The sequence below is a fragment of the Rhodamnia argentea genome, chromosome 4, assembly GCF_020921035.1.
Source record: "Rhodamnia argentea isolate NSW1041297 chromosome 4, ASM2092103v1, whole genome shotgun sequence".
Lineage (NCBI taxonomy): Eukaryota > Viridiplantae > Streptophyta > Magnoliopsida > Myrtales > Myrtaceae > Rhodamnia > Rhodamnia argentea.
This window is the reverse complement of record NC_063153.1, coordinates 19,824,187-19,845,031: the sequence shown is the minus strand read 5'-3', so window position 1 is coordinate 19,845,031 and position 20,845 is coordinate 19,824,187. Positions and strand designations below refer to the sequence as shown.

General features: G+C 41.4%; 4 protein-coding genes and 2 long non-coding RNA genes across 12 annotated transcripts; 3 read left to right on the top strand and 3 right to left on the bottom strand.

The window, feature by feature from the left end:
• The first annotated feature begins 232 nt into the window (after positions 1-232).
• On the top strand, positions 233-2,031 carry LOC115752580. The gene is made up of 2 exons (XM_030690827.1): positions 233-604; positions 1,927-2,031. The coding sequence occupies exons 1-2, from the start codon at positions 233-235 to the stop codon at positions 2,029-2,031; spliced, it is 477 nt and encodes a 158-aa protein (XP_030546687.1).
• Positions 2,032-5,581: 3,550 nt separating this feature from the next.
• LOC115752558 lies at positions 5,582-12,811 on the top strand. 5 transcript variants are annotated; one of them, XM_048277424.1, is made up of 11 exons: positions 5,585-5,800; positions 5,937-7,871; positions 7,989-9,297; positions 9,381-9,553; positions 9,661-9,732; positions 9,819-9,971; positions 10,061-10,224; positions 10,456-10,603; positions 11,911-12,033; positions 12,166-12,253; positions 12,333-12,811. In XM_048277424.1, the coding sequence occupies exons 2-11, from the start codon at positions 6,069-6,071 to the stop codon at positions 12,512-12,514; spliced, it is 4,215 nt and encodes a 1,404-aa protein (XP_048133381.1). In that variant the 5' UTR covers positions 5,585-5,800; positions 5,937-6,068; the 3' UTR covers positions 12,515-12,811. The 5 variants fall into 5 exon arrangements, 4 of the variants coding, with proteins under 4 accessions (XP_048133381.1, XP_030546664.1, XP_030546662.1 ...); XM_030690804.2 differs by having other exon boundaries at positions 5,585-5,796; positions 5,937-9,297; XM_030690802.2 differs by having other exon boundaries at positions 5,585-5,796; positions 5,901-9,297.
• On the bottom strand, positions 11,073-11,476 carry LOC115752560. The gene is made up of 2 exons (XR_004016762.2): positions 11,355-11,476; positions 11,073-11,223 (listed from the first exon to the last, which is right to left on the bottom strand). It is a non-coding gene; the product is annotated as an uncharacterized LOC115752560 (long non-coding RNA).
• A 679-nt stretch (positions 12,812-13,490) lies between the features above and the next one.
• LOC115752579 lies at positions 13,491-13,967 on the top strand. The gene has a single exon (XM_030690826.1). The coding sequence runs from the start codon at positions 13,491-13,493 to the stop codon at positions 13,965-13,967; it is 477 nt and encodes a 158-aa protein (XP_030546686.1).
• A 1,794-nt stretch (positions 13,968-15,761) lies between these two features.
• Positions 15,762-19,748, bottom strand: LOC115752592 (homeobox protein knotted-1-like 3). 3 transcript variants are annotated; one of them, XM_030690842.2, is made up of 6 exons: positions 19,119-19,748; positions 17,337-17,457; positions 16,698-16,891; positions 16,488-16,619; positions 16,249-16,385; positions 15,762-16,174 (listed from the first exon to the last, which is right to left on the bottom strand). In XM_030690842.2, exons 1-6 carry the CDS (start codon positions 19,596-19,598, stop codon positions 16,135-16,137), a joined length of 1,104 nt encoding a protein of 367 aa, XP_030546702.1. In that variant the 5' UTR covers positions 19,599-19,748; the 3' UTR covers positions 15,762-16,134. The 3 variants fall into 3 exon arrangements, with proteins under 3 accessions (XP_030546702.1, XP_030546704.1, XP_030546703.1); XM_030690844.2 differs by having other exon boundaries at positions 15,762-16,163; positions 19,119-19,747; XM_030690843.2 differs by having other exon boundaries at positions 15,762-16,171; positions 19,119-19,746.
• LOC125314634 lies at positions 18,072-19,112 on the bottom strand. The gene is made up of 2 exons (XR_007198111.1): positions 18,397-19,112; positions 18,072-18,308 (listed from the first exon to the last, which is right to left on the bottom strand). It is a non-coding gene; the product is annotated as an uncharacterized LOC125314634 (long non-coding RNA).
• Positions 19,749-20,845: the final 1,097 nt, after the last annotated feature.

Here is a 20,845-nt window from a genome sequence, read left to right as displayed (position 1 = left end):
AACCGCTCCTTCACAGAAAAGAAAATCAAGAATTCTTTCGATACCACGTCAGTCAGTATGCTATTTCTGTCCCTAACGTTCCTTTGTACCACCTTCCTTCCCCTCGTCTCCTCCATATAATTCAGAGACCCACCACCAGCCCTACCTCTGCACCGCCATGCCGCCGCCGCCTGCGCCTGCGCCTCCTCCGTAACCCCACCACCATAGCTACCAGCAATACACGGCCACCATCATGGACGTAGCGAGCCCCGTCTCTCTCAGGCAGATGTTTAAGTCCTCCCTCCGCCAGCTTCCGTGTTGCTTCCCCTTGCGCCACTACCACGCGGGGGACGATCCTCTACACTTCTACGGCGACGCCACGTCTCCTCAGGTCGGGACACCACCCTCTTCGTGGACAAAGCCGGTGAACACCCAGGAGATGCCCGAATTCAAGGATAAGACCAAGAATCACAGGTCACGTTTCGGGAGGCACAAGCGGCGGCACTCGTCCGTGGATCTCCATTACGACCCCCTGAGCTACGCAATGAATTTCGACGAAGGTGGGGTCGATGAGGATAAAGTGGACGACGAGGCACCGTCGAGGAACTTCATCTCCAGGTTGCCGGTATCGCCGCAGAGAAAGACACATGCGATTACATGAGAGAAGGCGTTGTTGTGTGCGCCAAAGATGTGGTTCCTGCGTTCGGTCTTCTGTTGTTGTCCGTCCATAAAATTGTGTCATCTTATGTTCTGCTTCGTCTTTTCGGCCTGAGCATAAAGAGCAAATAGGTATGCAACGTGAAAAGAAAATTAATCAAATTCCGAGCAATAGAAGGGTATATTTCACTTGCGCATATTTTAGTTTTATCTTGGTAGCAGTCAGATTTTGCCTTGATTTATTTTGCAATTGCGGCCCCAGTACGTGATATTCTCTGTGTCACAATCCGACTCACAGGTGAGATGGAATGTAAAAATATCTTACATCATTTATATATATTTTTATATGCATGTGGTCTTCTTTCACCTATTTTCTAGTTTTTGAGTCAAAATTTTTGGCATGTGTCGTAGTTATTCCTATATGAGGAAGTGCCCATGATCTCTCTACACTGTGGTGGAAGCGTCCTTGGTTGCACCGGTTTCACTCTTTTACCATGCTCGCCGCCCTTTAATTTTGATTCGTCATTTTCCGTTGCTTCTTTCCAAAAAAACCAACGCCACCACCACACTCGCCGTCCTTAGGTTTTGATTCGACATTTTTCGTTGCTTCTTCAAAAAACCAACACCACCACCACACTCGTTGACCTCAGACAATCACGATCCTAAAATGCTGGCATATTCGGCTTTTGGACGGGCCTCCATGTGCCGCTGAATCGGGGTTCAAATTGCTTTCACGTATTGGGGTGTGATTCATACTCCCCAATGACAGGGAAGGCACGGGGTTTCGCTTCTTGGTGAGTGGGCGGGGATTTCAAGGGAGATAGCATCTCCCGGACACCAGAGGGCTTTTATAATTTGAGCCTATTTTTTTCGGTGATAATTTGGGCTTAAGCCTATGAATAACTATATATATATATATATACACTTTTTTTCGCTTGTAATTGAGTGTGATGTAATGAGAGATACGAGGTGTTATGCTAATTATAGTTGAATTTTCTGCTGGACATAGCTTTAATTTAAGAGTGAATAAGAATAAACTTTGTGTCTCGATTTCTTTTTCCTTGCTTTTACGCTATAATTCATTGTGGTTTGTACGTTAAATCCTAACATCTCGCACTTCATGTGCCCCACACATGCCAACGGTCTTCCTCGCACGCTTGCTAGCCAACACTGTCTTGCCACATTAGCAATTCATTTAGTGTTGGCCCAATCAAATTTGTTTTTTCCTTTTTTTTGGTTTGCCTTATCTCTAACTTTCATTTCTCTGACTTTTGCTTTGCCTCTTTGCAGAGAGGAGGAGTCGAACTCCACATCTGTGATACTAGCGTCCCTACCCCTCAATCCATTTACCAGCAGGGCTGCATGCCTATTGACCAACCAAGTTTCTTTGACTGAAGCGATTCTATCATTTGTTGGACCGTTCTTGCTTCTCTCATACAGGTTCCAAAGGTTTTCGTATGTATTGATTCTATTTCCAGTCTCGGTTTTTCCAAATTCATTCTCTGTGGCGTCCTTTCTCTACTATTTTCATATATTCGATGCTAATAAATTATCATAATGAGGGGAATGGAGAAAACTGAAGTTGCCTTGCCATTCAGATCATCTTGAATAGATCAATAAGAGATATCAAATCTTTTTAGAGGACGGAAACTTTGGTGCCACATCGTGGCAATATTCATGAATCTACTAACACTACTGATATTGTAGATAAATTTGCTAAACATATGAATGAATAAGGTCGCAAGAATCGTCAAATTCTAAATGGTTCCATCGATAAGATTTTAGCTTGATTGCATTAATTCCAAATGCAGAGGCAGAATATTGTGCTACTCTACAATACTTTCCAATAATAGGGTACATAATATCACTGGGCAATTGCCTGAATCGTTAATAATCAATGACAGAATATTGAAGCAGCAGAAGATTGCAAACAGCAAAAGGTATAATAGCCCCTGGGCCAGAATATCGATAAGAGATCGTCTAACAGTCAAAAAGCCAGATGTTGTTGGAACAGGAACACCTAGTTCCTTCCATTTCAGTTTAATTAGGTACGTCGTTGAGCCATCGTGCATGAAAAAGACTGGTGAAAAAGGCAACCAATCGTTAATCGCCACAAAACATTACACTTATCACAACCATGGAAAGTAAAAGAGGAGAAATCATCATGCAGGATTATGAAAACAAGAGTAGACCGGGAAAATATTATAAGTTTCGTTTGTTTCGTAAAAAATAAATAATTTATGAAATAATTATTATATCGCTTAAAAAAATAAATAACCAATGTATAAATAATTTTTTTGAATTATTTATTTTTTTGTGAAGTAAACAGAGCCTCAAATAAACAGATGCGGCTTATTCACTCATGGGAAAAAGGAGAAACAATAAAAAAAAAAAAATTAAAATGAAACAAAGTTGGTGCGATGACTCGCAATCAGGTATTTGCTGTTTTATCATGTCGGGGACCATTCGTGGGGACAAACGTTGTTCGTGTATTCTTGGGGAAAGTCAGGTCGCTTTCGATGAAGTTGGTGGGAAAGTTCAATACAGAGACACATCACACGTGCGCCACCAGAACATTGAATGGGTTGTGTACATGAACATGGACCGTTCATCGTCATATCACTTCAAGTGCTGTTGACTTCATTCCCGTGAGAGGGAGAAGACCCCACAAGTCAAAACCTTTAGGTCTCGTATATAATTCATGCAAAGGTGCTAGGGTTGGGGACATGCTACATCGTGAAATTTAATGGACTGGCACCCCCAACAGTTCAGAGACTATTAATGTCTAACCGGATAACATGGCAGCAAAGTGAGATTAGAATTTGAAATCCCCAATTCTCCATTAATGATCCCGATCTTGTACTTTCTATGTAAAGCCCGACTTATAACAAACTCGAGAAGTATCTTCACGTGAGATACCCCTGATGAGTCTTTTGCCGTAGATTTGTTGCCTCACATGCGAAGGGCAATTCGTTGCCGATATTTGCGAGGACAAGAAAAGAGAAGATCCACACCTGGCCATTCTTAATTTCTCATATTTTCACCAAATGGCGACGTTGAGACTTACAAGGTGTATCATAAGATTTCAGGTCATGATATTTTCATTCCTATACTGTTTGAAGAAAAAGAAAATTATTCAAGCATGAGTTGAACGAGTCTATCCATCTCTATCATTGTTAGAGAGCAGTTTCAATACTGTTGTTTACACATAAATCTTACACCACTGCTAAACAATTTTTCATATTTGATCAAATGAAATCTAGTTTTTTTTTTTTTTAAGTAGGTGACGCATCTATACGTTTTTTCAATGAAACAGATATATGTATGCCGAGTACTCCATCGATAGTTTAGGAACATACAAATTGGCTTTCTTTAATCATGCCCAACTTTGACCTTTTTATAATGATGATATTGGTCTTGAATTGTTTATATATTGACTGAAAGAGGGGACCCTTTTCCAATTATAAGATGAAATGGCCTATATCTAGAACATATGTGATGCCTTTCATATGTATATAAGGGTAATACAATGGAAAATCCTAAATTGATACACTTGTGACAAATTTATCCTAAATTATTTTTTTTACTACAAAAAATTCCAAACTAGCACATTTATAATAAATTTACCCCAAATCGATACACTTGTGATAAATTTACCCTTCGTTCGTTTTCGTTAAATCTAACAATCAAATTACCGAGTCGGATGACACATGATAGTTCACGAGTATATCCGTTTGGGATTTTTACCCTCTATTTGTCACAATTGTATTAATTTAGAAATTTTCATGGTACTAAACCAATTTAAAGTAAGGTAAATTTATCATAGGTGCACAAATTTAGAATTTTTTGTGGTAAAAAAAATTAGTTTATGGTAAATTTATAATGGATGTACTAATTTAAGATTTTTAATGGTCAAAAAAATAATTTCGGGTAAATTTATCACAAATATACCCGTTTGAGATTTTTTGTGATAAAAAAAAATCTATTTTAGAATTTTTTGTGATATTAACTTTGTGTGTGTGTGTATATGCTCCAAACAAAAGGCACTAAGTTTTTCTTTTTCCTATTCATTCAAAGGCCTTATCCCATGGCGGTTACTCTACAATTTTTGTCACTTTATACACTTGTTGACGCGTCTTATCCATTCAACCCATACTTCAACCAAAAACATAAAAAAAGTCAAAAAGCCTATGCTAGCATTAATTCCCTTTAGTCTAAACTACCATTTTTTTTAAAAAATTTCTTAAAGGTGAAAGCGTTCATTAAACAATTTGTCGCAAGGGTTTGGGATTTACCGACCAAACAACGACCAGAAATGAAAGTCAATGAAGCTGTTTTGTTTCTACGCAATCCCGACCAAAGTTTTACCTTAACAAATTTCTCGTATTCTGAAACGAGAAATATATTCCTTTTCCTTCGAATAGCAATAGTATCCATTTCGAACAAATCAATATTCGATCAAACTTAAATGAAGTTGATCTTACCTCCTTTTCTTAAAAGAAAACATAATAAGTGACATGTGTATTTGTCATTATTGGAGCAATTAAATGTTAAATCTCGCTTTTATCTAACAGTTTAAGTTTTTACAATAATTTAACAGTGACCTAACGAAACTTCACATGATATCAGAGCATAATTTTTTTTTTTGTCAGAAGCAAAAGATCTTGAATGCGAAGCTTTTCGGATTCTGATAAAAATATCATTAGATTTTTAATCGAAAATTTCCACGCTCAATTGGATTCGAGGAATCGTACTCTTAAAAGTATTTTTCTTCTTGTTTCCTTCCAAAACTCCAATTTGCATGGCCCACGCCACGTGCCCCTGTCTCTCTCCCTCTCATATGTACTTCGTTCCTAAGAAATCAAATTAAATTGATTAAGCTATATTATAAGTTGCGAAATTACACCTCCATTTAGAAACGAGAAAGAACGAAAGAAGCAAAAAGAGGTTTCAAGAAAACAGAGACAATTGAGGAGAAGGCGACTGCGGATATTCCCCTGAATTTTCCCGGAGAGGTGGTAGTAAGAGACGACGCAGAGAGAGAGAGAGAGAGAATCAAAGCCCTAAGGTTGAGCTCTTATCTGCTCTAGTGGATCGCTCGAGCACTGTTCTCTGCCGACTGAACTCCGCCTCTCTCTTCTTCTTCTTCTTCTCCCCGCGGTAGGTGCTTATGTAATTTCTCAGTTGTCTACTTTGCTCTTTTGTCGGTTTTTTTTGTTTTCTTTTGTTTGGGGTTGTTGAAAGATTTTTTTTTTTTTTTAAAGGTTAAATCTGCTCCGTCTCAATTGGGTTTGGTGCAGTGTTGCGAGAACTGTCCAGAATCTGAATGTAAATAGGAGGAATCGAATAAGGGAAGTCGTAATTTGTTAGGGGAAAAGAGAAACTCGCTTTTGCTGAATCGGATTGTGTTGTGCTGAGTATTGGTTAGAAGAATGGCATTTGACCAAAGCTCGGTCCCCATGGATCTAAGACCCCTCAACTTGGCTCGGACCACGGCCGAGGAGCCCCGCATTGCCCAGCCCACAACTGCCACCCGGAATGCGGAAGGGTTTTTCGTTAACCCTGCTCACGAGGCCAGTAGCCCTCAGTCGATACCGGTCTTCTATCCGGCAACGGTTCCGGACGTCGGATACGGAGGCTTGGGATACTCAACTGGTGCGCCTGGTGTTGCTGCGTGGTATCCTCGTGCACCAGTTCCTTACGGGCATATGAGTGTAAATCCAGCTGTCGGGTTTGGTTATAACCCTAGTCTGGTGAGTAAAGTAGGAGGAAATGCCATTGATCAGAATGGTAACGAGGCAGTTCCAGGGTTTGGTCAAGGCCCTTATGTAGGGAACAGGATTGTCAGCAATGCAGTGGATCAGGTCGGAGGTCAAATTGTGAATCGGAGTGGTTCTGGCGGGAATTTGGTTGGAAGGGACAGCGGGAATGTGGAAGAGCAGGTTAGTAATGATTCAGGAATTGGCCGGAGGCCCCATTTGAGCAACCAAGTTAGTGGAAGTGGGGTTGGTCAGCCGAGTGAAGAAGGGGGTGAGGATTCGGTGTCAGGAAAGAAAATTAAATTCTTGTGTAGTTTTGGGGGTAAAATCTTACCTAGACCAAGTGATGGTATGTTGAGATATGTAGGAGGCCAAACAAGAATCATCAGTGTCAGGAGAGATGTGAGCTTTAATGAGTTAGAGCAGAAGATGGTGGATACTTATGGGCAGCCAGTTGTTATTAAGTACCAGCTCCCTGATGAGGATCTTGATGCTCTAGTTTCAGTTTCATGCCCTGATGATCTTGATAATATGATGGAAGAGTATGAGAAGTTGGTTGAGAGGTCTTCAGATGGTTCAGCTAAGATGCGAGTTTTTCTTTTCTCTGCTTCTGAGCTTGATTCTTCAGGAATTCAGTTTGGGGACTTGCACAGTAGTGGGCAGAGATATGTTGAAGCAGTCAATGGTATGATGGATGGTATGGGCAGTGGCATTACTAGGAAAGAGAGTATAGCAAGTGCAACATCCACGCAAAATTCTGATTTTAGTGGTAATGAAGCTGTTGATAGTGCAGTTCCTATCCAAGCAGATTTAAGTGGGGCACCGTCGACCAGCATGTTATCTCCTGGAGGAAATGTAGCCACCTCTAGTGATACTTCAAAATTGTTTTTTGTTGATCAAAACCCTACGACCTATGCTGATGATTCTTCTGCAACTGTCGGCATTCCAGCAGTCAAGTCCGGCCCTCTCCAAGCATCATCTTTACAACCGGAGATTGAGAAATCCGTGCCACCGAGACCATTGGTTTATGATATGCAGCAAGCAGGAGGAGGAATTCCTTCAGCTTCACCTTACCCGCAGGGTTATGTGGATCAGCGCAAGGAGAACATCAACCACACCGATTATGTTCCAGTGCCTCCTTTGATGGGTTTTTCAAATCATCATCTGTTGGGAACATCTGGGCCTGTGTATACCCAACAACAGTTCTCTGAGAGTGCTATCAGTGGTAATTCACATCAGTTCATGTCTCCCGTGCATATGACAATGGTTCCCGCTTCTTCGCAGGTGGGTTTGAGGCCAACTGTAGTTCAGCCGTTACTTCATCCTCAACAAACTCAGTTGGGGCATGATGGAACATCTGGACAGAGGTTGTTTCTCCTTCCTGTTGAGCCAAATCACAACGCATATCAAGTCCAGGCACCTCCTGCGATGGTTGGTGGTGCTTATGGTTGGCATCAAGTGTATCCCTCAGGACATGTAGTTTACTCTGATGGATCAACAACCAATCAGCAGGCTGAGAATGTTCAGAGGTTTGATGAATGCATTATGTGTCAAAAGGCCTTGCCTCATGCACATTCTGATACCTTGGTGCAGGAACAAAAGGACAGTACTACTGGTCATATAACGGTTTCAAGCTCAGTTTACCACAGTCTCCGCCTGGAAGACAATGTACAATCTTGGCCAATGAGCAGGGTCATGGTAACTGGAACCCCAGGGGATGGTCTAATTGATCCAGGAAATGGCACTCAACCTAAAGTTTCTGCTCACAAGGAAAAGCTTCCAGAAGATTTGCAGGCAAGACATGAAAATCAGAGGGCTGCTTTTCCAAAAGTGGACTATCCTGATTCTAGGAAGCAGGGCTTTGTTGGCAATGACCAGTCCCCATTTGGTGCATTCATGGGTGTTGTTCCAGAGGCTTCTCCTGAAATAGGTGTCCAGCAGCATTTTATCCCGGCTAAAAGCCAGCTTAAACCGGAGGCCATGGCTAGCAAGCCAGTTACTGCCGATTCTTGTCCTGTAGGAGGCAAACCTGTTCAGTCATCTGAACACCAGGTTCATGAATCTTCAGAAGAATGTTCTCCATTTCCTGGTGTCGAATCTAGAGGAGATAATCTGGACTATTCCATTTCCATGGATCCTGTAAAACCCATTGATAAGAGAATGGAAACTTTACTGATAAGCCCCCCTCAGATGCCTGCCATTGTTGAGCATAGTAAGTTGCCAAGTGAAGAACAAAGGAAGGCAGACATATTAATGCAAAAGGTACAGCAAAATCTGAAAGCGGGCGTTTTCCCCGATGCTTCCTATATGTTTCCTCAGACTACTCAAGCCACAATTTCCGAGACATCTGCTGTTTCGGCACCTGAAATTCCTTATTTGCATGACTTTCGACCGGTGGAATTTCAAAACATGTCTCAGCCACCTAATGTTGGTATTCCAAGATCAAATTCACAATCCAGGATGGTTATTCAAGCAGAACCTGAAGGTGTCTATCATGGCAACCCTGTGTTCTCTGGGGTTGGCTTGGCCTCTGTGACTGAGGGAATTTCTTCTAGTGCTCCATGGAACAACGATGCTTCTATATTCCAGCCAATGAATGTTCCTGGTGAAATTGGAACTATAAACTTGAATGGTAGGACTGATGATTTCCAGGATCCTTCAAAGTCACTTTTCATAAACCAGGATCCCTGGAATTTGAATCATGATACTCATTTTCCTCCTCCAAAACCCACCAAAATTGGACTGAGAAAAGAAGGCCTTGGAGCTAAGGATCAGTTGTTGGATAACCGTTCCGGACAGGTCGGAGACTTGAATGCAGAAGTACAGTTGGAGGATGAAGTCCAGCAACCTTTCAATAATTTCACAAACTACATCAGTTCAGAACATTTTCCATCTTCCAAAGGTTGTTCTTTATAGGTTTTTCTACGTTTCTATAGGTAGCTTTCTTTTTTTTCTTGTTTTATAGTTTAATTTTCTCTTCTGTAGGCTCAGCAGAGGATCTCATCAAGCAAGAGCTTCAGAATGTTGCTGAGGGTGTAGCTGCTTCTGTTCTTCAGTCAACTCTTTCTTCTAATCCTGACTTAACTGTTTATGAAGGAAATGAGTCCACTTGTGAAGCATACCAGGAGAAAGATGTGCAGCAAGAAGCTGACACTGAGGTGCTTAAGCTCTTTTGTGTTCTTAAAAGTGTTGGTGTTCATCAGGTTGCTTCATCCTTCAAGTACGTCAATTTAATGATCGAGTATATCTGACCTTTTTCATGTAGGATGCTAATTCTACAGGGGCAGAGAGGGCGAATTTCGGATTTCCTGTATCAGATGGCATTGGTCGCTTGCAAGTGAGAGATTTGCTCTGCTCTGCTCTGATATATGTTCAGGTTTCTTGGGACTCAGATCTTGATTTGCTTGGATTTCCATTCTGCAGATAATTAAGAACAGTGACCTCGAAGAGTTGCGAGAATTAGGTTCTGGCACCTATGGGACTGTTTATCATGGAAAATGGAGGGGTACTGATGTAGCCATCAAACGGATCAATGATAGGTGTTTTTCCGGGAAGCCCTCAGAGCAAGAGCGAATGGTGTGGGTCTTCTTGCTTTTTGTTGTTTTGTTTTGGATAGTTGTTACTAATATTTCTGAATCCTTGGCACTGTTGCTATGCTGATACAGAGATATGATTTCTGGAATGAGGCAATCAAGCTTGCTGACTTGCATCATCCAAATGTGGTGGCCTTTTATGGTGTTGTCGTTGATGGCCCTGGAGGTTCTGTGGCAACAGTAACGGAGTACATGGTTAATGGTTCTTTGCGAAATGCTTTGCAGAAAAGCGAAAGGTACGACTCTCTCTCTCTCTCTCTGTGCCTCTGTGTGCGTGCATGCACATGTCTGTATGTGGGCACGCCTGTGTGCGGATGTGCATACTTGTGTGGACTTGCGTGCGCGCATGTGTTGGGTGTTTGAAGACTTCCGCAACCATTAGGCCACTTTTTCATTAGTTTTTTCATTGTTTAGTTTTGAATTTGATTTGTCATAAAACACAAATTACTAAACTAAGTTCTTATCAGGAACCTTGACAAGCGTAAGCGTCTGCTGATTGGAATGGATGTGGCCTTTGGTATGGAATACTTGCATGGGAAGAACATAGTGCATTTTGATTTGAAAAGTGACAACCTTCTTGTCAATCTTCGAGATCCCCATCGACCAATCTGTAAGGTCAGTGGGTGGGTGGTTGATTGGAGATCAAAATGCTGAACTTTATTACACTGATTCCCTTGTCTCTTCTCTTCTTTCTATGCTTCAGTGATAAGGAAGTTCATGTGATGTCTCTAATGCACAGGTGTGAGTTGCTTGTGCATGCTTATTGACTCCTTATGAAGAACATGTAATTTTGTGCTTATCTTGATACTATTCTACTCTGAAAGAGGATACAAACTTTGCTCCTGGAGATGTTGAGTGATTCAGTGGAAAACAAAGGACATCAAGAACGACCAAATTACTTGCTTTATTCGGGCATGTTCTGATCCCAGGTTCTCTGTTTGTAGATATGTTGGGGGTTGATGTTTTAGTGCTCAAAAGAACATTGGTGTGTATGTGTTAGATGGGAGTTTCTGAAGGGACCTAATTAGATCTCCTTCATGACAATGTGATCTTGCTGACACAGGATAACTTGTTCTGCTGTTTCAAACTGTGGAAAGAACGCCATTAACCAAAACAGGGGAATTAAAGCATTTCCTGTTATTCTGACTCGATTAGTTTGAAGCAACTTTGTCTTTTTTAATATAGTTTCTACTCATCTGCCAAAAAAGAAGCAAGATTGATATATTGACAAATATCTGTCTGGAAGTTGCAAAGCTTGTACTTCGAGGATAGTGCACACCTTGACATTTGTTCTTGTATCCATCTGTTTACTCATACGCTAAGTTATACTCGTGTTTGCACAATCGATGCAATAGGCATAAAGCACGATTGCTGCAACATTCAGTTCATCCATAAAGCTCGCTTGTCATTGGCTTGTTGATACAGCTGTAGGCTGTCTAATTTTAAATGCAGTGTAGTTGGGCAGCTCCCACATGATCTGTGGCTGCATTGAAAGTGTTTCTTGCATGAGGTGGGAATGATAATTTGAATATTACATTTCTGGTGCTTTCCCCTCTTTGGAAGTTTTCTTGTTGGAAGTTCTTTTGCTAAAGGACACTCTCAAATCAATTTTGTTTTGTTCCACATAGATGCCGAGTTCAACTAGCATCTTAGCAAAGTTCTGACAATTGGGTTTTGTTGACCAGAGAATAGCTCATCATTTGGTTAGATTAGATTCGTGAAGTCTGTTGTCTGACAGATGATAGGTGATGGAATCTTCTTTGTTCTCGTTGTTTGACTTGAATTTGCCTCGAGTCGATCTTGATACTTACTATATCCTTGCCACGGATCTAATATCTGTCCTGTTCTTTATAGGATAACAAAATTTTGTTATCCCCAGAACTTCTGAAAGGTCCCCCGATCTGATCTTTTACATGTCTCAGGTTGGTGATTTGGGCCTGTCCAAGGTAAAATGTCAGACGCTGATATCAGGTGGAGTACGAGGAACACTTCCTTGGATGGCACCTGAGCTTTTGAATGGCAGCAGTAGTCTCGTGTCTGAGAAGGTTGGCATCTCACCTTCTACTTTCACTTCCCTAATTATCCTACGTATTCTTGTGGTAGAATGTGTACGGTTGTCTGTATTGGTATACATTTACTTTTACTGCAATATGTTTAACGGTAAACCTACTGCCTAGGTTGATGTGTTCTCATTTGGCATCGTGATGTGGGAACTACTGACTGGAGAAGAACCATACGCGGATTTGCATTATGGGGCCATCATAGGTATTATAAGTTCATCCTATTTTTTGCTTTAATTGACTGAATATTTGCTGCTGATTTCTTAGACTCCCAATTAATTTAGGTGGTATTGTGAGCAATACGCTGCGACCGCCAGTACCGGAATCCTGTGATCCAGAATGGAGATCCCTGATGGAGAGATGCTGGTCAGCAGAGCCATCAGAAAGACCAAGCTTCACTGAAATTGCAAACGAACTGCGATCCATGTCCCCCAGGATCTCTCAAAAGATGCAAAATCACGCATAGGTGTTCTATATAGTCAATTGAAATACAGAGTATACCGCACAAGCTGGCGTGCATAGCTGGCTCTTCCTCGTCTTTATATGTTGAATCGTAAAAATGGGTGATGTGTTTCTGTGTGAATGCTATAAGAAAAGTAGATTTCATGATTATGTGCTGCCATTGTCGGCTTCGTGTTTTTTCAATTTTTTTTTTCCCAAGATACATGCTTGACGAGGCTGAGCCTCCATTCTTTGATTCTCGATTGGCTTTTTTGCCGGTTTCGCGTCTTGTTACAGTATAATGGAATGGTCTACTGGCATTGAAGGATGGTTCATTTCGCCATACCACGTTCGCTTTCACTTGGGTCGAGTTGAGCAGCCAGTGTGTCTGGCTTTGGCGGCTTTGCTACGAACCCATTTGTGCCTCTACTGCTTTCAATGTTGTTTTTCCTAAATGTGAAGAAAGTCTGCGCTTTTCTCTGGTTTGGTATTTGTAGAGGTCAGGTCCACGACTAGTTAAAATAGTCAACAAGATGAAGCCAAGACTCGTATGATGTCCGCAACTTTTATGCCAATTGGTCATGAAGCTCTGCACGTGTTGGTCCTGGTCAACCATTTTTTGTCCCGACCAAAGAAAGAACTGTTTTTTTATGCTTGTTTAATTGAATGATAAGGGTCAAATTCGACAACTCTTATTGAATATCGCATGCGGCCACGAAATTTCCAGTGGAGTGAGTTTTTGAATATCATTCGTAATCCACTTGGATGTTTGTTTCTGTTTTCTTGTTTTTGAATTGCACAAGCAAAACTGCGACGTCCGCTGTTTCTTGGCTGCTTCTCTTCCCCTTCCTAATCAACACGCTCACGCTTCCGCTCGTACCTGACGCGCTTCTTTCTTTGGTATTTCCTCCTCTGTCTCGTATCTTCTATATATCAAGACTTTTTCCTCATCAAAGAGCCTTCATAGACTCTCTCTCTCTCTCTCTCTCTCTCTCTCTCTCATGGCTTCTTACCCTTCACCAATTCAAGAACATGGACGTGAAGGAGAGGACGGCTTCGACTACTATGTGGACGACGTTTCTCCGAGCGGCTGCAGCTGGTTCTGCCTCAAGTGGTGGCGGGGTGGCCGGGGCGACAGGGCGCACCCTTACATGCGGCACTGTGACGGCAACGGCGACGAGTCTTGGGTGATGAGCAAGTTCAAGAAAGTGAGGGAGTTCACCGAAGTCGCGGCGGGGCCGAAGTGGAAGAACTTCATAAGGAAGGTTGGTGGGTATTGCCATTGGAGATCGGACAAGAAGAGGAACAACAACAGCAGGTTTGGATACGATGCAGAGAGCTACGCACTCAATTTCGATGGAGCTGGTAACAGAGAAGAGGAAGATGTGTTGCTGATGAAGGGTTTCTCGGCTAGGTTTGCGAGTAGTTTCAAGAAGGAAAATGAGCAGGAAGGACAACCTGGAATTGGACTGTCATGAAAATGAAAAGAGATTTTCTTACGTAGTTTTTCGGATGTGATTTCGCTTAGGATATTTTGTTTTTGATTGGCCATTCTTTGCTTTTCTGTTGCAATGTATTGGTTCCCGTGGATGCATTTCATCAAGTTCATTGTTTTGTTGGATAAATTATGCATTTTAATCTTTATACTTTCATCTTCTTTTCTAGTAAGATATCTATACGGTTGATTGGGAAAAAGACGTAAAAAAATCATAAACTTATTTTACTTGTACCAATTCATTTCTAAATCTTGCAATTGTACCGAGTGAGTCATAAACTTTTTGAAGATTTGTCAATATAGTCCATCCGGCCATTTTTGTTGGGAAATCGCTCACATGGACACTCTGATTATCCAATGTGGCATGATCAGCATTGACATGCACAAGATTAACATTTTTTATTTTATTTTCTCTCTTCTTTTTTACAACTTTAGGCTCGGAAGAACGCCGTCCAACCATCGATGGTTATAAGTGAGGGCCGGTGACCCTCTCCTAACCAGGCGAGGGTATCGTGGCCCTCCCCAGCCACGAGCAAGGGTCTCCGTGCCCTTGCCGTCCACAGGTGAGGGGCTCGCAATCCTCGACCGGATTGGGGCGAAATACCAACACCATTGCTTGTGGCCGGCGAGGACCGCAATGCCGTTGCCTAGACCAAACGAGGGTCGCCAACCCATGCCGGTGGCTAGTGATGGTCAATCGGTGACCTTGCCGACTCACCGTTGAGAAAAAAAGAAAAGAAAAGAAAAGAAGAAAATTGCTGATTTCGAAGCTAGCCATCCTTCGTTTTATGGTCGATACCGATGTAGATAACTTTTTAATATTTATGATAGGTGTAATATATTCATGACCTTTTTTTTTTGTTCTTGTACCCTTTTAATTGTCTAATCAAATTCTTTTACTTTCTCAAATTTTCTAATCAACCCTCCGGCATCAAATCCAGATGACTTGGTCTTTGGCTTGTGAAGTTTAATAAAAACTTTTGTAGCACGGACGTCATATGAGAATCCATATGGCTAAAATGTATCCACATTTTACTGTGGCATTACTCAATTGCTAAAATTTTCCACTATGGAATCCCTATAGGCTCCACATTAGCTTAAATTTATTTACATCATACTTTGGCATGGTACTCAACGGCCAAGTCAGCTGGATTTAGCCGGACTTGGTGCCAGAAGGACCTGGTAAGCGTGTAAGAAAGTAGGATGACTTGATTAAATATATTAAAAATACAAACACCTTATTATTAAAAAAAAAAACAGTAAATGAAAGGAATGAAAAGCAAGATTATTTCCATTATCATGGCGAATTCTTGTTAAATAGGGGCCACTTCATTTCTCTAGCCAAGAACATTGATGATGATAGATAGCGGTCCACGATTCAAAGAGAGGTTGACATCATGTCATGTCAAAGAGAGGTTGATGCTTCCTATCCATCTTTTAAGAAAGCCATCATCAATTGCTCCCGTCATGTCAAAAATGTGGACGGCCTAGAGTTTTCTTCGTCTTTTGAGGGTCAAACATGTTAGGCAGTCCATGTTTGGAGTGTACCATTCAAACTCAAATCCGATCAGAACTAGTGACGTCTTCAATGAGCTTGCTTCTATGAAACCAGCAAATAGGTAATTGTAGGAACCTTCTTTTGTTTTGACATGATGCTAGAAGCAAACCTTAAACCCTGTTTCCAGGATGCAAGACTCGTGCAGTTCTTACCAGCAATGATGCTCATGTAAGCTCCTTTTTCAAAGTTTGACAGGAAGAGCTTCAAATGAGAAACTTATGAAAGTAAGAACTCCACCATGAAGACACATGATCATTAAGTCAGCTTCAGATAAGCACTAATGTTGTTGCAAAGATAAATTAAAAGCAATCATGCCACATCGCGTTTCAGGTAGTATCACAGCAATATACTTCTCCTTTTGGCAGAGGTTGGCAAGAAGCCGAGGGAGGTTTTCGACTTTCCTCTACATAAGCATGGTTTTAAGTATGTCGATGTGTGCATAGTTGATCCACCGTAAGCTCTGCTATATCATCTTCAAAGTGCAGTCTTCTCTCTGCCTGTGTAACTATTGGCTGTGACCTTAACTGTCGAACGGACTCACATGGGGAGCTGTTGCGAACTGATAGATGGAAAGTAGCTTTTCACGTTTGCATTACATAAGTCTCTCTTTATCCGGATCACCTGCATGGCTTCTTTCAGAATCAAAGTGAGATATATCATTCTCGGAGAAGTCCAAAATCTTGACAATGCATGTTCATTGGCCTACCTCTTGCGTTTGCTCTTGGGTACTGTGGAAGATGATGGGTTACTGTGCCAATTTCTTTTCCTCTGGTTTATAAACCAATTATTAATCTGTTTCAATTGCAAGCCCGTCTCTTGTACTAGCCTTACTTTGTCTTCCTCCTGAGATGATTTTTGAAGCAGGCGAACTAATAAGAAAACCTCAGCGAATCGTTTGGAATGAACTGGTACAGAACAATGAGATTAGAGTCATAATATCCATACTGTTGGGTAGGGCCACTTGGAGTGTGATTGCCACCATGCTTTTAACAGAGAGGTGGTGTCACCTGGCAGCTTTCCGGCTCTCCTCTTGCGCAGAATCTCCTCTCGGATATCCACAATCTTTTCCTTATAGCCCTGAGAAGCGGAAAGCAAATCAGCTGTATAAGAAGTGTAATTTACCAAAACAAGTAGTACTAGGCAATAACTGGATACCTGCTTGAGCTCATGCTTCAGCTCTTGCCTCACCCGTTCCATTAAGGATCTCTCGCTTTCAGTTGGAACTAGAGGCCCAAATCCCGTACTGTCGTGCCCATCAAAGTTTCCATCGAACAATCTGGCATCACTATCATCTTGATCCTCATCATCATCGGACATTGTAGCCCCTGTCCCTTCACCGGGAGATACTCCTGTTTTGGCAATGCGAGGGAAATCATAATTAGCCAATCTATGGTGCCATCTTAATAAGCCTTCTGTGATAGAGCATAGTTTCTGGATAAAATTAGAGTGCATCAGGAAATATCTAAAATGCTGCTTTCCCATAAAATAAAATAAGTAAAAAGCAGACGTCACCCCAAAACACCCTTAAAATGAATCCGCTAGAGAGCATGGAGAGAGTGCACAATACTTAGCAACGTCCAAGGTCCTTTACGAGGAATAGTGACTTGATTAAAACATCAGAATAAATTACAATTTACTCTTTCTATCAGGAAAGTTTGAATATTCATTTGCACCCATCACATCCACACAAAGAGGTTCCACAAGACCTAGGCATATGTTCATTTGGTAATCCGAACTCAGGGGACGTAATCAACAGGGGAGACATGAAACATAGGAATAGGAATAGGGAAGAACCTGTTAAGCTTTGAAGTGATTGCTCCAGTTCCCAACAAGCCATCACTGCTTCCATAGCATGAACACGAACATGTTGTTGTAATTGTTCTTTAAAGGAACAGAGCAATAGAACATAATGCGTCTGCATCAGAAAGACAAGAAAAATCAGATGAGAAACTAGCTCAAATATAAATAACAGAGAAGATTGGAGTAAAAATAATTAACGATGAGAGTTTACACTGTCTCAAGCAATTAGTGGAATCTTAGCCCCTTCATTTATTCGAGGAAACAACACTTTTTTACTTAAATTTATTTAGCAAAATGTATCAGCTATACAATGTAAAACCACTTAGCAGTCACGACAGCAGAAATTTCTTCATGCCCTCTAATGCACGAAAGCTTGTTTTATCAAATTCTGCACTTTGGTGCTGATCAACAAATTACAGAAGATCTCAGTGCACGGATGAGCATACATGACATATTTTCTGTCATCTCAAAAGATGAATTAAGTTCTGTAGACTTGACTGTAATTCTTCTAGTTTATTAACCTAAGTGATATGAGATTCAAGGAAGCCATCTAGCAGATACTATTGCACCAAAGGTTCTCATGACAATCATCCCTGTTATTCTTTTGCAGGGAACCTTTTTTAATGAGGAACATCAGCTACAGTTGACCCAGGAAGCAATTGTGGAAGCTCCAAATGCTCATTCGTGTTATTTTGGGCAGTGACACAGAAAAGGTCATCTCTCTTCGAGTTAATGAATGCACACTTTGTCAGTTTTTCAGGCAATTTTAATTACAGTACGATATTTACCCTTCTTTTGGAGAACAATTAAAGATTAGCTGACAGAAGGATCTTGAAGCTGGTTTCTGTGCCAGGAAAATCTAGGGAGATACCATGTACGAGACCATACATATGGAGTCATGTGGCAACAGATTCTCCAAAGCACTCTCAAAAGTTGAATTATTAGTGTACTCAAACAGGACGATTCCTACATTGATGCGACAAGAGGACATTAAAAATAGAATCCTGAGCCAAAAAGTCGTTCTATCCACTAAACTTCACAAATCTTTTCGTACCTCACATTCTTTCAAAGCTCAAACGCAGACAATGCCGACAATGCCTAGCAGATCATGAAAAACGAAGCGAAAAACAAAAGGAAGCAGGATTCAAGCTACAAGACAAATCTCTCTCTCTCTCTCTCTCTCTCTCTCTCAATTGGAACTTGAAGTTAGAACGTGACACCAAACCCTCAGGAACGGGGAATGCAGAATTGAGGAAGCATTAGCAACGTAAGAACAACCAGGTTTTGAAGAGAGCACACTCAACAGAGTTACCGAGATTTCAACTGCCACATCTAACTCAAATCTATCAAAAAGAAGGAAACTATCCACCATGTTCGGATCAATGGACTCTCAGCTAATTATATGAAAGCAACATCGTAGTCAAGTTCCGATCTTTCTCACAAACACGCAGAACCCACAAAAGCATTTCTACAAGAAATTCCTCCCGTTCAAATACAAGCCTAGATACTGCAAAAGAAAACGAAACAAAGAGGAAAGTCACGAAATTTAACAGTCGTTACATGCCCCGAGAAGCCAAAATTCCCACTTAAACTGAAGCTCCACGTTCAAGAACTGAATCGCATTCACCGACCATGACAAACTTATCAGAAACTATCAAAGACCCACTTCCAGAATTCCATAAGAGAAGCCAAAAAATCAAGAATCAGTCCTCCGAAAAATTTGTGACAAATCAACCAAAAGAACAAGAAACCCCAAAAAAAACATGAAACTATTACCATGAACTGATCGAGCTCCTTCCCGTCCACGACCCCACCATTCCCCAGCACGGAATACTTCGCCACCACTCTCTGCGACTGCGTCAACTGGGCGTCGATCCTCGGCAACTGATCGACAGGCGTGGCGATCTTGAGGCACGACACGTGCGCGTTCAGCAGCTGCTCGTACAGCGGGTGGCTCAAAATCTCAGCTTTATGCCTCGCGCTCTCGTAATCACCGCCGCTATCGTCGTCCTCGACCATCTCTTCCTCTCCTCCTCCTCCCCCTCCGTCGTCGTCGTTGTTGAAGGCGGCGGCGGCGGCGGCGTCGTCGTCGTTGTGGGTGTTGGACTCGGAGTCGAGGCGGAGGAAGTTCTGGGGGCGGAGGATTGAGGCGGAGAAGAACTTGTGCATACTGTCTCTGCTCTGGTGGTGGCTCTGGTCCGCGTAGTGGTGGAAGGGGACCTGTTCTTGCGGCATTTGATTGTGGTTGTACGCCATTTTTTTTTTTTTCTCTGTGGCTTTGTGGATGACCAAAGTCTTCCCTGTTGTCACAGCAACGACAGCATAAACGCCATCGATGTGGCGATGTTTCGCTTCGCGGGAGGAGCAGCGAGCTCTTGGAAAGTGACTCGATTTGAGAATGGGAAGTGTCCGTGTCTGCTTATAAGAAGGAACGAAGAAAAGTTTCTCCCTTTTCTTTTGCTTTTTTTTTGTTTTTTATGGACGGAGGGATTGGAGAACAGCTGTTGGACTCTCGTGCAGCGATCCAATTGGCAATTGTGAGCTCTGAGTCAAAAGATAATTTTGGTGCCTAAAATAATAAAGAAAAAAGCATGAATTTTCAATTTTTATTTTTTTTTAACGAAAGATTTAAACACAAAGTGTGGTGATTTTGCAACAAGATCGATAAATGTTCGCGTTCGATTTCTCGTCCGACCTAAATCGATAAGTTAATTTTAGCTAGCGCGAAAGTTCGGGCCAAATCAAAGTTGACATAGAGAATATCTTTAATGGCATGCTAAACTCCGAGGCGGTAAATTAAAAGTGTCCTATTAAAGATAGAAATACAAAATTTATCACTTTGCTTAGTTTGTCCTAATTCAGTCATTTCACAAATGTGTTATTTTTTTGCTTTAACATGTTTGTTTTTTTTTATCTATTTTCACTTTCGCTTTTCCTTTTCTTTTTTTTTTTATTTTTATTTTCCCAACATTTATAATGCTGACACGAGGATCTCCTTTTTGGCATCTACCAGAACGCTTGCTTCCCCTCTTAATCTAATGCCAAATGGTCACTGGCTTCTCTTTATTTTATTTTCTTCCCGGGAAAAAGAATTTTCTTTATTCAAGTTATGGATAAGCGAAAGCGTGCCTTGAAATTTAATTACCGTTTTGCCCTTGTCCACATGTTACGGATATTTCATCGTTTTGTCCATGTATATTGAATCTAAGTAAATCCTAAAAGCGTTTCGTCTAAGATCTCTCAGACGTAAAATAACTAAAGGGTATTTCTCGCCATCAGAAAAAAAAAATGATGGCGATAAGAGGTGCAGGGCGTACGAACATCGATACGTTAAAATAAAGAACGCATTCGTAGAACCCGTCGTCTCTGCAAATGGAAAGGCCACCGAGGCCTCAGTACATGATTACCATTTAGCTCTTGTCCATATGTTGCAGATTTTTTGTACTTTCTATAAGGTGTACAAATTAAAAGTCACATTCAAAAGTTCATTTTTTTTTTTTGGG

Coding starts and splice junctions, on each gene's coding strand:
- LOC115752579 (XM_030690826.1), top strand. CDS start 13,491: ATGGCTTCTTACCCTTCACCAATTCAAGAACATGGACGTGAAGGAGAG.
- LOC115752558 (XM_030690804.2), top strand. CDS start 6,069: ATGGCATTTGACCAAAGCTCGGTCCCCATGGATCTAAGACCCCTCAAC. Junction 9,733..9,818: donor ATGGCATTGGTCGCTTGCAA/GTGAGAGATTTG, acceptor TCCATTCTGCAG/ATAATTAAGAACAGTGACCT. Junction 12,034..12,165: donor GTAGTCTCGTGTCTGAGAAG/GTTGGCATCTCA, acceptor CCTACTGCCTAG/GTTGATGTGTTCTCATTTGG.
- LOC115752592 (XM_030690842.2), bottom strand. CDS start 19,598: ATGGCGTACAACCACAATCAAATGCCGCAAGAACAGGTCCCCTTCCAC. Junction 16,892..17,336: donor ATCACTTCAAAGCTTAACAG/GTTCTTCCCTAT, acceptor TTGCCAAAACAG/GAGTATCTCCCGGTGAAGGG. Junction 16,386..16,487: donor CCAAGTGGCCCTACCCAACA/GTATGGATATTA, acceptor AAATCATCTCAG/GAGGAAGACAAAGTAAGGCT.
- LOC115752580 (XM_030690827.1), top strand. CDS start 233: ATGGACGTAGCGAGCCCCGTCTCTCTCAGGCAGATGTTTAAGTCCTCC. Junction 605..1,926: donor ACTTCATCTCCAGGTTGCCG/GTATCGCCGCAG, acceptor GCCTCTTTGCAG/AGAGGAGGAGTCGAACTCCA.